Here is a 15583-nt window from a genome sequence, read left to right on the forward strand (position 1 = left end):
TGTGATTATTTAGCACAATAATCCTTGTACAAATCTTAGCATAGTGCCAGGCAACTACAAAATGTTCAACAAACAAAATCATCACAAACTTCCTGTTCATTACTGTGGAGAAAATGGATGGAAAAAAGGAAAACTGATAAATTTCATAGCAACTATTATTTACAATGTAGAAAACTTTTGACTTTATTGGGGTTTTTAGGATGTGCCAAGAACCACTAGAAAATTCAAACGTCCTTTTGATAAAGACTATATGCCTCATTGCATCAATTTTCTTAGAGCTACTTTTACATCCTTGTTCCTTAATGTGTAAATAACAGGGTTGAGAGCAGGGGTGAGTACTGTATACAGAAGGGAAAGCAACTTCAGTAAGTGTTCATGCTGAGGGCCTGATGGGAAGCCGTAGACAATGCCCAGTGTCCCATAATACAGACTGACCACTGTCAGGTGGGAAGAACAGGTGGAGAAGGCTCGCTGCTTCCCTGTGTTGGAAGGAATCCTCAGAATGGTGGAGATGATATGAGTATAAGAAGCCAGGGTCAGCAGGAATGGGCCAAGGGCAAATAAGGAGGTGCATATAAAAGAGGTCATCTCAGCTACTTGAGTATCAGTACAGGCCAGCTTCATGATGGGCTTCAAATCACAGAAGAAGTGATCGATCTCATTGGCGGTACAGAATGTTAACTGAAAGATGAGGACCATAAGAAGGATGGGTGCTAGAAATCCAGCCACCCAAGAGGCACCAGCTAACTGTAAGCAACCCCAGTGGTCCATGATGCTGGAGTAGTGCAATGGGTTGCAGATGGCTATGTAGCGATCGTAAGACATAACAGCCAGGAAGAAGCATTCAGTAGCCACCAGCGCAGCAAAAAAATAAAACTGGCAAGCACAGCCTGGGAAAGAAATAGGCACATGAGTTGACAGAAATGTTCTCAGCATCACGGGCTCAATGGTAGTCGTGTAACCAATCTCGAGAAAGGAAAAGTGAGCAAGAAAGAAATACATGGGCGTGTGAAGAGAGCGATCAGCTGACACCACAGTTAGGATCACAATGTTGCCCATGACAGTCACCACATAGATGGCCAGAAATATCCCAAAAAGAAGAAACTGAAAGCCATGGAGATCCCCAAAACCCAAAAGGATAACTTCTGAAATTTGAGTCATATTTTCTTCCTCTGTGCTAGTCATGGCTTGGATCTAAAAAAAAATATGAAGAATGGCCATTGATCAGACGTTATTTTTAGGAAAAAATCAAACAGCTCAGAGGCATCATACGTATCAAGCATAACTGGTAACTGGCTTGGATTGTCATCTTAATTAATAAATTGACCACACATCCCCAGGGGCCATTTAGAAAGTTACTTCATGACTGCAATTAACCTTTCATATGTAGAATATTTGGGCTCTTGAAACTGAATATGACACATAAATATGCACATTTCCCCCATTATTTTTTTCTATAAAATACAGCTAAATGTTCTAAGTTTGGAATTCTTATTATGGTGGTTTTTACTGCAGCCAGTGGTGTTATCACCAGCAGTGAATATTCTGAATCACCTATGAATAAATGTGTCAGGTGTTTGATCAAATCTCTTCCTATTTTAGAATTTCATACCAATTAATTATATGAGCTGAATTTCATTATGCCAAAGGATGTATAATCCTTAAAACTTATTTTATATAGCAAAGTCTCTAATCATTATTAGATGAGGCACATAGAGTGAAAGTAAACTAGTGATGGGAGGCTACAGAATGGCATAGTTGAAAGTGACATACCTGAATTCAAATTCCAGCTCTGCTTCTTAATAACTGTGTTCTTTTACACAAGTCACGTCATTTATCTGACATTTTCCTCATGTATAGAATAACATGTTAATATTGTGTAATATATTTTGCACAACCACTTGTCCATAATAGGCATTTAATATATTCATTCATCCACTCAACAATATTTGATGAGTGCTACTATGTGCCAGTTTCTTTGAATGATGCTTAAGTAAACTAGTGAAAAAAGTCAATAATTTGGGCCTCCCCTAGTGGCCCAGGCCGTTGAGCGCCCTGCTGTGAAGCTCTCCGCAGCCTCTGCAGCACTGGTTCGATCCCAGCCAGCCGGCGAGAGTCCCACATGGCATGGCAGACCTCTCCTGTCTCGCCTGCTGCTCCCCTCAGCAGTGTATTTCATCAGTCTGCCTGTTCTGTTCCCTGCTCTGGCTCTGGTGAATCCTCTCACCCCCACACCTCCGGCCTGTACCCCAGTTCTTGTATGAATAAATAAGTAAATAAATCTAAAAAAAAAGATTCATTTATTTATTTATACAAGCACTGGGTACAGTCAGAAGCGCGGGAGGGTGAGAGAATTCACCAGAGCCAGAGTGGAGAACAGTACAGGCAGACCCACGAAACACACTGCTGAGGGGAGCAGCGGGCGCAGCAGGAGAGGTCTGCACGCCATGTGGGACCCTTGCCCGCAGCCAGGGATCGAACCGGCGCTGCAGAGGCCATGGGCAGCTTCGCAGACCAGCGCTCAACCGTTGCGCCACCAGGGGAGGCCCAATAAATAAATCTTAAAAAAAATCAATAATTTTTTTTTACGTGTCAGTAATACTCTACATCTCATGGCGTTAATATTTTAGTGGAAGAGAAAGAAGGGAAAAAAGACCAGCAAGTGATCTGCAAAATAATTTTGAGTTGTTTACCATAAATAGGAAATCTATTTGTGTGTGTGTGTGTGTGTGTGTGTGTGTGTGTCTTTGGGAGAGGTGTATTTTGGCTGATGTAGTAGAAAAGCCAAAAAAAAAAAAATTGAGACTTAAAAAATGGGAAGGAGATAGTTATGCAAGAGATGGGTGTGTTCTAGGCAGTGGGAACAGGCCTTAAGGAAAGAATGATTTAGAGTGCCAGAAAATTGAAATACTTAGATAAAACCATTAAATGGTAGACAGGGCATTTGAAAGAAATAAGAGACAGAGAGATAAAGTAGAAAGGAATAGGAAAAATAAGAAGGTGCCAGATCATTCAAGTCCTTGTAAGCTATGCTATGTAATGTAGATTTTAAATACTCTCAAGAATCCATTGGAAGGTGTTAAGCAAGATTATGATCAAACTTATACCCTAGCATCCCTTTTCATACTCTATAATAAATGAAATAGGGCTTCATGGATCATATGAGATGATTTCAATGGACCAGGTGAGAGATGGTAGCAAACTTGAATAAAACGATTGCAGAAAAGGTGGAGAGGAAAACCATTCAAGATACATTTGGTTGGTGATAGAAACCAGAACTAACTAAAAATTAGATGTGAGGAGTGATGAAAAATGAACTATCCATGATGACTCCTGGGTTTCTGGTTTGAGTAACGGGTTCCATTTACTTAAATAGTGATAACGTGGAAGGAAAGTTTACAAGAAATACAAGTTCAATTTGGATGTATTATTATATTTGAGATGTTTACAAAAATTCTGAGGGGAGAGCAGACAGCTATATTTCAGAGCACGGAGCCCAGAGGAAAGGCCTGGAATGAGATATAAATTTTGGGACCATCAGAATATAAACAGTATTAAAGGCCATGAGAATGTGTAAGTTGACCTACAGAAAGATTATGAATATAGAAGAATGTCCTACGCTAAGCTTTAAAACCCTCTTTTAAAGCCTTCCTTTAGATCTGGCAGAGGAGCAGTAAGAAAAGGAGATTGAAAAGGAGTCAGTGAAGTAGTCTGGAAACCAGAGGAAATATAATGACAGAAGCCATGTTTCAAGAATTATTGATTGTGTTTAAAACTATTGTAAGGTTAAGATGAAGACACATAATAGTCTCATATATTTGGTTACATGGATAATAAACTCAGTAGGACTGTAGAGACTAAAGGGGAACAGAGAACCTGAGGGGTAGCTATAAGACAGATGAGCATTGATTTTTACACAGATTAGAATGATCCAGCAGAGAAGGGCTATTGGTGAGGCATAAGGAGATGGGAGAAAACTCTTTTATAAAGTGAGAGGGGGTAGGATACAGAGTACAAATGGAGGGTTAATCCTTGGTGAGGGCAGGGAGTTTTCATCTTTCTAACAAGAGGAAGCCAGAGAAGATAGATGCAGTTGCAGGTAAGTTGCTATATTTAATATTAGGAAGATGCTGGACTTTACTTCTAATGGTTTCTGTTTTCTCAATGAAACGAAAGAGGTCATCAACTGAAAACAAGGGTAGTGGAGGACACGTGGCAAGTGATAGTGCAGAGGAAAACTGTACGATTGTCATGTCTGAGATGAAAAGCTGATCCTACCAGAACAAATACTATGATTTCCAGGCAGTATAGAGTGGCAGCTTGATCTTTGAGATTATGAACTAAGAAGGTGAAATGGATGGCTTTCTTGCATTATCGTCTCTGACAATGCTGAGCTGCCAAGGTGTAGTAGTCAAATAGTTGTTTTCATCTAGGTTTGGAGTTTTCCAAATAAAAACAATGGGAAAAGAGAGGGCCAAGGGGCTTGGGAGATCTTTGGGGGGAAAAGGTGTAATAAAGAACTATATGATAAATGTTAAATCTACCCATTTCCACAGGATATTAAAGACAGAAAGTACTTTAAAAATTTCATTTGATCAATCCTTTAATTTTTTAACTGAAAAAGAAGATCCAAGCAGATAGTATTTTTCTTAGAATCTCAGATGCAGGCAGTAATAGAGCTAGAACTGACACCCAGGTCTCATTTTCTAGTACTTCTTCCTTCCATTATAGCATCTTTTTGCTCTTTTTTTGGTCTCTCTTTAGTGCCCTGCCCTTAATGTGAAAAGCATAGGTATCTGAAGAAAGACTTACCTTCAATTTAGCAATTACATCCTGGACCTTAATACTTTTCAAAGAACTTTCAGATCCATTGTCATTTTTAATCTTCCCAACTATTTTCTGAGTAATTTGGGAGTGGAGCTTTTATTTGCCTCACCTGATTTTTCAGATGCGAAAACTTTCTGAAAATGACGATTACTGCACCACCACATTGCACTTGTATTTCAATTATAACTCTTTTTCCCAGAGATAAAAAGTTAGTAGTATGCATGTTGATGTAAATGTGAATTTACAAAATGCTAATTATATTATGAATGAACCAGTAGTTTTTGTCAAGTAACTGGATAATAGGAGCCGTGTCGTGATTGCCAAACTCTTAGTTGTAAAACTCTAAGAAATTAATGTAGATTTCCATGAAGGAGATGTGCAAAAATACTTGCTTTACAAAAAGGAGTTTTGGGGGAAAAGATTAAGTAAACTGCTTCAGTGCTGTGTTGGGTGTTCAGCTGAAGCAGAACCTTCTTTGGAGGAAAAGAGAGAGAAAGTACTCTAGGCACAGTAAATAATGGAAGGAAAGGTCCAGTAGTGTTAGGATCATGTTGGCTGTTGATTTTGGAAATGGTGTGAGTTAGGGAGCTGAGGGCAGAAAAAAAGAACACACATTTTTTGAAGATAGACCAGAAAAAAAATTAAATGCGTCAGAGTAGTTGAATAAGCCCAGAGAGTGATAGCACAGAGTTCAAGGGAGGAAAGGAGCCATCTGATGGGTAGTAAAGAAGCTACTATGAGTACTGGAGTGCTGGAGCAAGAATCCTAACCCCACTCTGTGAGGAGGTGAAAATTAAAAGCAACAAATATTGTCTATTACTTGAAGAAGGTGCAGTAAAAGAGAGGGAGAGAGAGCAAAAAAAAAAAAAAAAGTGGAGGTAGAAATGAGGATGGAGGGAAGGTCTTCTTGTTTATTCTTGTTTTCACTTTTTAGTAAAAGAGAAAATTGACCAGGATTTAGGCAGACTCTAAGCCAGAAAGAAGGACATATGAATGACATACAGACGGATGGATTAAAGACTAAGGAGCCGCTGGAAGGAAATTAGAGGGTTAGAGGGGGTGGAATGCAGAAATAGACAAGTGGCAGCGTCACCTTAAGGCAAGAAAGGTGAGTTTTCAGTTGTGGAGAAGGGGAGGGTGGTAAAAATGCAGGTGGATAGTGAAGATGAAGATAATTACCTCATCTCTTTCCTTCCACTTGAGTTTGGAAAGTTAAGTCATCCCTAGAAACCTAGCATGAGTCCATGGTAGAGATGGTCACGTTGCTTCCTCAAAACATGTATTTTGTTCCATCTGCACATGTGCAACCCAAAATACTTAGTGGTGCCCAGAGCAGGTTGGCAAGACAAGAAGCTGGTTTGCTGTAGCACTACTATGTGACTTGCCCATGAGAAGATGCAGCGCCAACCAGAAAACAGCCACGTGGCTTCATGTCCTTTAAAAACACCCAGCAAGGCATTAAGAACCCTAACTTTTCCAGTGTTTGCTTTTATATCTCTACAATTATGCTCTTCTCCCTAACTTCCCTGGAGCCTACTAGGCTTCCAAGAGGGGAAAAAAAAAAAACCAAGAGTACAAACAGATCACCTAAAGGCACTTTTAATTTTCAGGTAGTTGTGGCCAAAGCATGTGACATCCTTTGGGTTTAGAAAGAGTATAATGCTTGCCAAAGTATCTATCTTCTGCAAGCAGGGACTGGTAGATACAATTCAAACAAGAAAACCAATTATCTTTAAGTTTGGCTCCCGGGGGAGTTTTTCCTTTTAATTGAGAGATCAATGTTAGATTCTCATGACATCCTGAACTTCCATTCAGTGACTGCTGACTAATGGTGTAAAATTGGATATTGGAGTATCTGACATGTCACATTGGTCAGATGCATGCATCGAGGCTAGCCTTCAGTCACTGCTGAAAGCAACAAGCAATAGCTTAGGAAAGGTCCAATGTGCAAAGTATTGAAAATAGTGACAAAAGAATGTAGGATCTAGACCTGGGCCTCCCACTACATACACAATTTGCTCTGTCATGTATTTTCACTGAATTCTAGTTTTTTTTCTACTTTGAATGGGGGGTAATAATCACTGCTCTGCTGACCTCAAAGTTGTTATGGGACTCAAATGAGATGATGTGTGGGAAATTCTCTATCAACTAGAAATCTACATGCTCCATGTTAATATCATATTCATGGAGTGAGCTGATTTTGCTGATCACCGAGTTGGAGATAGATTTTTCTGTAAGTTCAAAAATGTCTGGATTTCTAAAAATGGAAGTAAAGCTATTACTTTTTTATGTCATTAAATATAATATCTGATTAAAAGCACAACTGTTATAGTTTGATTTGGATAATCAAATTAAAAATATTTTACAGAAGCTGTCAAATGTAGATTTTTAAATCAGTTACCTTGATATTTTCCCATCCTTGGTTGACAGATTGCATCTGTCCTCCTCGGTAAGTTTCTTCAGTGTTGGTTTTACATGATTATCTGAATTCCAGGTTGTACATTAAAAAGCTAATTGGGGGCCTCCCTGGTGGCACAGGCAGTTGAGCACACCGCTGTGGAGCAACCCACATGGCGAGTGGACCTCTCCTCTCTCGCCCGTTGCTCCCCTCAGCAGTGTATTTCATCAGTCTGCCTGTTCTGTTCCTCACTCTGTCTCTGGTGAATCCTCTCACCCTCCTGCACGTCTGGCCTCTATCCCAGCTCTTGTATAAATAAAATAAATCTTAAAAAAAAAAAAGCTAATTGGGAGTGACAGTACCTTCTGTAGCACCTGTTGAGGCCTCTCATGTTTCTTTGATAGCTGTGTGAACATCTTCTAATGTTGTATAAGCATTATAGAAAACAGAGCACTTGCAAAAATATGACAACAGCCCAGTATCCCAGGCCATCATCATCGTCACTCTTTGGTTATGACGTTCAAAAGTACTATTAGGCCCTGCCTCTGAGTGAGACAGTACTCTAAATGCTGGGGATATGGAGCTGAAGAAAGGATAGAATTCTGAATACATGAGGTAGGAGCTCAATGACTAGTGAAAGTGACAGACATAAATAAAGCTAAGGAAGGAATTTACAACAAGATAAACTAGGACTCTGGAGTACGTAGATGAGTTTTTTTGTGGGCATGTTTTCATTTCTTTTGGGTAAATTACTAGGAGTAGAAATTCTGGGTGATACAGTAAGTGTATTTTTGACATTATAAGAAATTAATGCTCTGTCTTCTAAAGTGGCTATACCATTTTGCATTCGCACCAGCAATATTTGTAAGTTGTACTAGTTGTCTCTTTCTCAACGACATTTCCTATACTTGGTATTGTCAGGTTTTCTCATTTTAGTCAGTGAATGGTAACTTTGAAAAAGTTGTATTTTCTAATTTCTTTTTGTATTATATAGGATTATTAATGATTATTAGAAAAGTATTTTCCTTAAAGTTCAAGCAACAGCACTCATGCACTCCTTTAGTTAAAATGATTTGCTTCCTCAAAACTATAATGAGATACCAGCTTACACCAGTGAGAATGGCACATATTAAAAAAACTAGTTACAACAAATGTTGGTGAGAATGTGGTGAAAAAGGAACTATCCTGCACTGCTGGTGGGAGTGCAACCTAGTCCAACCACTATGGAAAGCTGTGTGGAGATTCCTCAACCTGCTAAAGATGGAGCTTCCATATGATCAAGCAATTCCACTCTTAGGTATTTACCCAAGGACACAGAAACATTAATTCAAAAGGGTACCTGCACCCCTATGTTTATAGAAGCACTATTTACAATAGGTAAGCTATGGAAACAACCCCAATGCCCCAAAATAAATGACAGGATCAAGAAGATGTGGTCCATATACACCATGGAATATTACTCAGCAATCAAAAAAGATAAACTCATGCAATTTGCAGCAACATGGATGGAGCTGGAAGGGATCATGCTCAGCGAAATAAACCAGAAAGAAAAAGAAAAATACCGGATGGTCTCACTCATAGCAGGAAAAAGACTAATTATAATAAAGTAAAAATCAAAATCAGCAAGCAACTATAAACCAGAGACACGCTATGAGGGGATAGAAGGGAGGAAGGAGTAGGGTCAAAATAAGGGGGTTGGAATTACATGGGGAATGTAACCAAGATGAAAATGCATACATTGTGCAAAAATGAAAAATGATGTAAAAATATATAAAATAAAATAAAATGAAAATGAAATGATTTGCCTGAATTAAATAATTCCTTTTTGGTTTTCTATGTATCCAATAAGATAATCCATGAGTGGTGACATTCAATTCCTTCCAGTGCTTAATCTATTTCTATTTTCATGTCTGGTTGAATTGACAGTTCTCTCTCCAACACAATGTTAAATAGTAATTTGGAGAGCGTGTATTCTCATCTTACTCATTGTTCAACAAAAATGTTTCCAAAATTTCTACATATTATAGGTTTTTGGTAGATATACTTTTTCATTAAAACTTTCCCTCTATTCTTGATTTGTTTAGAGGTTTTTTCCTATAAAGAGGTGTTGAATTTCATTTAATTTTTTAATCTATCTAGATGAGTACATATAAAACTGTTTTCTCTTGAATCACCGTATGTAGTGACTTGTGATGCAACATCTGAAGTTATAATATCCTTTAATTTAATTTCAGGAATCAAGCCCACTTGATCATATTGTATCATTTTGTAGACTTTGTCTGAATTCTTCCTCTTGGCCTCCACTAAGTGGCTGTCTGCAACCCTCTGCTCTACCACATTACCATGTCCCCAAGACTCTGCTTGCAGCTAGTGCTTGCCAGCTATGCAGTGGGCCTGATGAACACAGTGATTCTCACGACCACAGTTTTTCATCTGATACTGCTCACCTGAAATTTATGGAGACTTACATGGATATTTGACTTGTAAAATAATTTTGTAAATGTTTCAAATATGATTGAAAATAATGTCAACCCTAAATTTGGAGAGCCTAAGATTCAATATGTATATGTGTGTGTTAGCTCAAATTTTGTAATTGTGTTATTTAATATGATATATTCTTAAGTATCTGCTTCATCAGTTCCTGAGAGTGATATATTCTTAATTTCTGAACAAAAACAATTTTTTTTCTTGTTCTTCTGTCAAATTTCTGCATCTTTCAGAGCTTCAGTTTCTTGTCTATAAATGAGATGGACATTGGGTTCAAAACAACAGGTACTGGGGGTGTAGGTACTCACTAACCCAGAGGTGCTGGCCATTACTACTCTTGTACATCAGAGTAATATTAGTAAGCCCAAGCCCTGGTGGGGGAGGTGGATTAGTCACAAGCCTGTGGACATTTCAGTGGATCCAGAAGTGACAAAATACTCATGGCACAAACCAAGGACACAGGATGTGTGGTTTATTATTCGTTCATGGACATTTATTGAATGAATGTTTTCTGCCAGCAAAGTGGTTACATAGCTCTCAAATACCTTTGTCCTGCCCTCCATGGCATACAGTCTAGTAGAGAAGCTATAAATGGGCATAAGAAAAATGAAATGGAATAAGGCAGTCCAGGAGTATAAGGTGAGTATATGCTTCAATCACTGGTCCTAACCTTCCCAGAAAACAGTGAACACTTCCTGTTAGCTCGGGCGCAGATCATGACTAGAAAGATGAGCGAGAAATCATCATTGATGAACAGTGAAGGCATGTGAATGGGGACATGAGTGCAAAGGGGAGGATATAAGGAGGGTAAATGTTCAGAAATTCTGACAGATAAGGCTTGAAAGGTGAGATTCTGATTGTGGAGACTTTGTAAATTAAGGGACTTGGTATTTATTGCAGGGACAATGAGAAGCCAGTGAAGAGTGTAAAGTAGAGCAGTGATGGGGTTAAGCTTCTGTTTAGAATGATCATAAAGCAACTGTATGGGGGTGGGGCTATTGGTCAGGGGCAAGCCTGCAGGCAGTGAGACAGGATAGGATTCTACAATATTCCAAAGGATGGAATAGAGAAAACCTGCTCTAGGACAAAAGAATTCACAATAGGAAGGTGCTAGGAATTAAGCACGTCCTTTAGCACTGGCTACATACAGACCAAAATGAGTTCACTAGACCACACTTGCCTAAACCTCCAAAATCTAACTTTGGCACCACTTCTGAGTTAAGAAGTAATCCTGGGGATCCCTTAAGAAAGAGGTCTCAAATTCATCCATCATCTGGTCAATCTGAAGAGCATGGGCTCTAGATAGAGAACAGGGTAAAGCCTTACAGAAGTCTTGGCCTCCACAAAACTTGACTCTTTACCCCAACTCTAAGCAGTCATATATACCCAAAGGCATTTTGGGTCAAATTAGGGAAAACATACTTCTAAGATTTTTTACCACACATGGTAGTAGGGCATTGCTTAGATGTGAGTAAGAGATCTACAAAGAAGGTCCATCAGCCCTACCCATTTGTGTCCGCATTTCTTTATTATTTTTTGTTGCTGCTCCACCATCTCCCCATTTTGTCAATATCTTTTGCTTCTAAATTTGCCTTCCACCCTGCTCCAGCCAAATCAGAGCCCTATGCCCATAGATTATTCTATCTCAGACTTTGAATTTGAGATCCCCTCATTGCTTTCACTATTCACTCATTGCTCCTACTTCTCACCCTAAACAGGCTTTATTCAACTCACTCGTCCCTTCCCAGAGGTTCTCTGATGAATCCAAACTATCCTGCTTGCCTTGCACTGAGATCCCACCTCACTGCCTAAATTCTTTGGTGTTTGTTTGCAGCCAGTTCAGTAGGAAATTGAGCAGGTGATATATCAGAGTGGAAATAACATAAGATCTTTCAAAAAACATGAGGAAATCAAATTCTGCATTCACTATTAATTAGTTGTCTGACCTGGAATGATTCACTTAACTCTTTGTAGTTCTATTGTTCTCATCTGTAAAATGAGAGCAATAGTACAGACCTCACAGAGTTTGGGGGAGGATTACGAGACAACTGATTTAGAATTTAGCACAAACAAAGCACTCAGTAATTGTCAATTTAAAGAAAAAGTCATAGTTTTTTTTTTTTATCTTTTGGGTGGAATCTTCTTCTTTATATGGAGTTGAAAGCTGACAAAAGGGGGTGAGCATCGCTTTTGTCCTTGGGGTCCCACGCCACCACTACTTGATCAATAAGTATGCAATAAGTATTCAATTAATTTATTGACCTGATTATGCATGGCCCAAAGTCACAGGTAGAGAATCCATCGTGCATCTTGAGAGGCTGAATCTATTCTATATTTTAGAGACGTGATTTTACAAAAAGGAAAATAATCAGAAAATCTGGATTTGGGCAGAAAAGAGAGAAGGTGGCATCTTCTCTTGTGCTGAAACAGTGGGACTTAGTGGGAATGGAGTTTCAGTACCAGACAGTCCTGAATTGATATCCAAGTTCCACTGCTTACAATCTATGTGACCTTCCCTAAGCAGCAAGCCTCAGAGAATCTCAGTTCTCCCACATATAAAATATAAATATAATACCTAACTTCCAGAATTGTGAAGAGGAGTCAAGACATAATATGTTGACAATTTCTATAAAATTTGAGATCTGTCAATGGTCTTTCCTTGCCTTCCTTTGGACATCAGGAAAATCTGGGTAAGGAGAGAGAGAATTGAGGGGTCTTCTTGAAGATGTTTCCAAATGTTTCCTTTACATCTTTGTTCCTTAGACTGTAGATAAGTGGGTTGAGCATGGGGATGACCACAGAGTAGAAGACAGAAACCAGACTGCCCTTACCTAGCGAGTACTCAGTGGGGGGACACACGTAGATGAAAACTGTGGTTCCATAGTACAGACTGACAGCAGTCAGGTGAGAAGCACATGTGGAGAATGTTTTGTGTTTGCCTGTGGCAGAGGGGATTCTGAAAATAGCCAGGAAGACATATGTGTAGGACACCAGGATGACTGTCAAGGATGCAGACACATTAAAGCTACTAAAGGCAAAGAGGATATATTGGACCATCTGCGTGTCAGAGCAAGAGAGTTTCAAAACGGGATGGATATCACAGAAGTAGTGGGTGATGACATGGGACTTACAGAAGTTCAGAAGAAAAATTGAGCTTGTGACAAACATTGCCTCAATCAGGCTCACAGCATAGCTGGCAAGCACTAGCTGCAAGCAGAGTCTTGGGGACATGGTAATGTGGTACAGAAGAGGGTTGCAGACAGCCACATAGCGGTCATAGGCCATGCAGGCCAGGATGAAGAACTCAGCGACAGCAAAGACCACAAAGAGAGCATTTTGTATCATACAACCAGAGAAGGAGATGCTTTGGCACTCAGAGAAGAACCCCATCAACATTTTGGGGACAGTGACTGAAGAATAACAGAAGTCAAGAAAGGACAGGTTTCTGAGGAAGTAGTACATGGGAGTGTGGAGTTTGGGGCTGACCATTATGAGGGCAATGAGGCCCAGGTTTCCCACCACCGTGAAGGCGTAGATGAAGAAGAAGAGGACAAAGAGGGTGGGCTGGAGCTGAGGGTCATCCGTGAGGCCCATAAGGAAGAATTCACTCCACGTGCTGCTGTTGCTCGCTCCTGTTGAGCCACTGCAAGTCTGCAAGAAGGACACGCATGAGCACAGTGAGACAGGGAGGGCGGAAGTCCTTAAACAGAGGTGCAGGGGCTGCCCTGGCTACCCAGGCTGTGATAGTGTGTGTTGACTTGGCCAAAATTTCCCACTGGGTCACTCATCTCTTGTCACCCTCCAGGCTACTCAATGCACTTAAGGGTTTACAGGTCCAAGTCATAAGAAAGGGTCTCAAAGTGCTATTTATGGTCTCTGTGTCCTTGGACAAGTGTCTTAACTTCTGAGTCTCTCTGTAAACAGGGATAATGCAAACAATATCAAATCATCATGCTGAAATTAAAATATTATTTCTCAATTACACTTCAAATAAAAAAAAAACAGGGTTAAAACACCAATCTTGTAAGACTGGTTATGAGGACTGGAAAGGTGATGGTGGGTGCATGTAAAATGTCTAGCAAGGGATGAGCAGAAAAGCAGCTACTCAGTGAATTCAAATTTACTTCCTCCTTCCTCTCCCTTCTTCCTATCCCTGAATCTACTGTCAGCTAAGCTGAGCCTGAGCATTGAATCAAGGACCAAATATATAAATGGGAAGGACTAGAGAAACTTACTAGTCCTTCATCATCAGTTGTGTGTTTTTGGGACAACAGCAGATGAGAATAGGGGGGCAAGATCCAGGGTCAGTTATATGTGAATTAGAATCCTACTCTATGACTTCTTAGCTGTGTGACCTTGAGTTACTTGCTTAACCTGTCTGAGCTTCTTGAGTTTCCTGATTTTTATGACTAGAATACCAAATATTTCTGACTTTATGAATTTTCTCTAGGGATGAAATGAGACACCTCATGTAAAGCAGTTAACACAATAGCTATAACATACCAAGCACATAGTAAGAATTAGATATTAACATTAGGAAGCATAATCATATGATTAGCAATCAGTAGTTGGTTTGTTCAAACCACAAGCAAGCCCTTTAGAGATTCTGCCACTTGCCCCTTGTTAAGTATCCCTTATTAACTGAGCTCCTGTTAGTAGTTATTGAATTGTAATTCTCTAGTGTGTTGAGGTAGTTAATGGGGTGACTACTTGGACTCTCATCTAACACCATTTGAAATATAGAGAACCCACAGATTGTGGTCTCAAAAAGGGGAGGAAATTGCCGAAACCTGCTCTAGGTTTTGGTGTAAGTGCCAGAACTAGAACTCAGGGTCCTGTATACAGTAGTCTTTCACGTGGGGGAGTTAAGAGCCTCCAGAAACATGGAATCTTTGTCCTCATCAGGACAGAGTGGACAGCTTCATCCTAAGTACCTTCAAAAATCACAACATTAATTCTGCTTAGGGTCACGTCTATACTTTCTGTTAACCAGAGAGATTTGCAATATCTGACCTTTTTAATACTTTTTAAATATAATGTCTATTTATTTTATTCCTTTTTTCTGCTTGGAAGCTGAGATACTGAAGGACAAATGATAGCTTCACATAGAGGATTTGTACTGTTGGGTTTAGAGTCATCCACGAGGGTATGAGATCTATAGCCTTTAGGAAGTCCTTTGTGAATCCTGGATATTCATCAGAGAAATTGTAATAAAATACACTTGCTCTTTTTTATCTCACAGGATTGCTGCAAAGATCTAATAAGTGTCTCTAGGACTTTGTAAATTGCAAATAAAGTCAGGGCGGAGACTCAGGAAGCATGCATGTATTGGCCTAGCCCAATAAATTTTTCAAAGTTCAATAATAATTGTTAAATTGCTGCCCTGGAGCCCCCTCCTCTCTGAGTGCAGCCCTGGCACCTGCCAGCCCACCTTGACTTTCCCAACACTGGTCTCCATCTCCTTGTGGGTGTCGAGACAGAACCTAGAAGAGAAAACTAGATTAGTATGAGGCAAACTGAAGTAAATGCCCAGTGCCCTACGTTACTCTGAGGATGTGGCTCTCTGCTTCTGGTTGGCGTTCTATTAAAGACACCTTACTGATCATCTTTTGGAAACTGAAATTTCCACAACATACAGTACTGTTTGTAAAAACTCTTAATATTATCCTAATATATTACTAGTTACCAACAATAAGGTACCTAATAAATGCTACACATTTTGTTGGGTGATTGATATAAAGCATTTTATTTCCTCTCCACTGGGAAGTATCATCTATTGTAATGAAAAATGAATATTATCATTATCAGATATAAGGACATTAGTACCAACTACAATTATTATTGCCTTGCAGCAAGGTAGTCAAAGCTTGG

At 39.5% G+C, this 15583-nt stretch overlaps 1 protein-coding gene across 1 annotated transcript; it reads right to left on the reverse strand.

The window, feature by feature from the left end:
- Positions 1-255: 255 nt before the first annotated feature.
- On the reverse strand, positions 256-1161 carry LOC119246460 (olfactory receptor 10A4-like). The gene has a single exon (XM_037512818.1). The coding sequence runs from the start codon at positions 1159-1161 to the stop codon at positions 256-258; it is 906 nt and encodes a 301-aa protein (XP_037368715.1).
- Between the last annotated feature and the right edge of the window lie 14422 nt (positions 1162-15583).

The sequence above is a fragment of the Talpa occidentalis genome, unplaced genomic scaffold, assembly GCF_014898055.3.
Source record: "Talpa occidentalis isolate TD23 unplaced genomic scaffold, MPIMG_talOcc4v2.1 talOcc4.15, whole genome shotgun sequence".
Taxonomy (NCBI): Eukaryota; Metazoa; Chordata; class Mammalia; order Eulipotyphla; family Talpidae; genus Talpa; species Talpa occidentalis.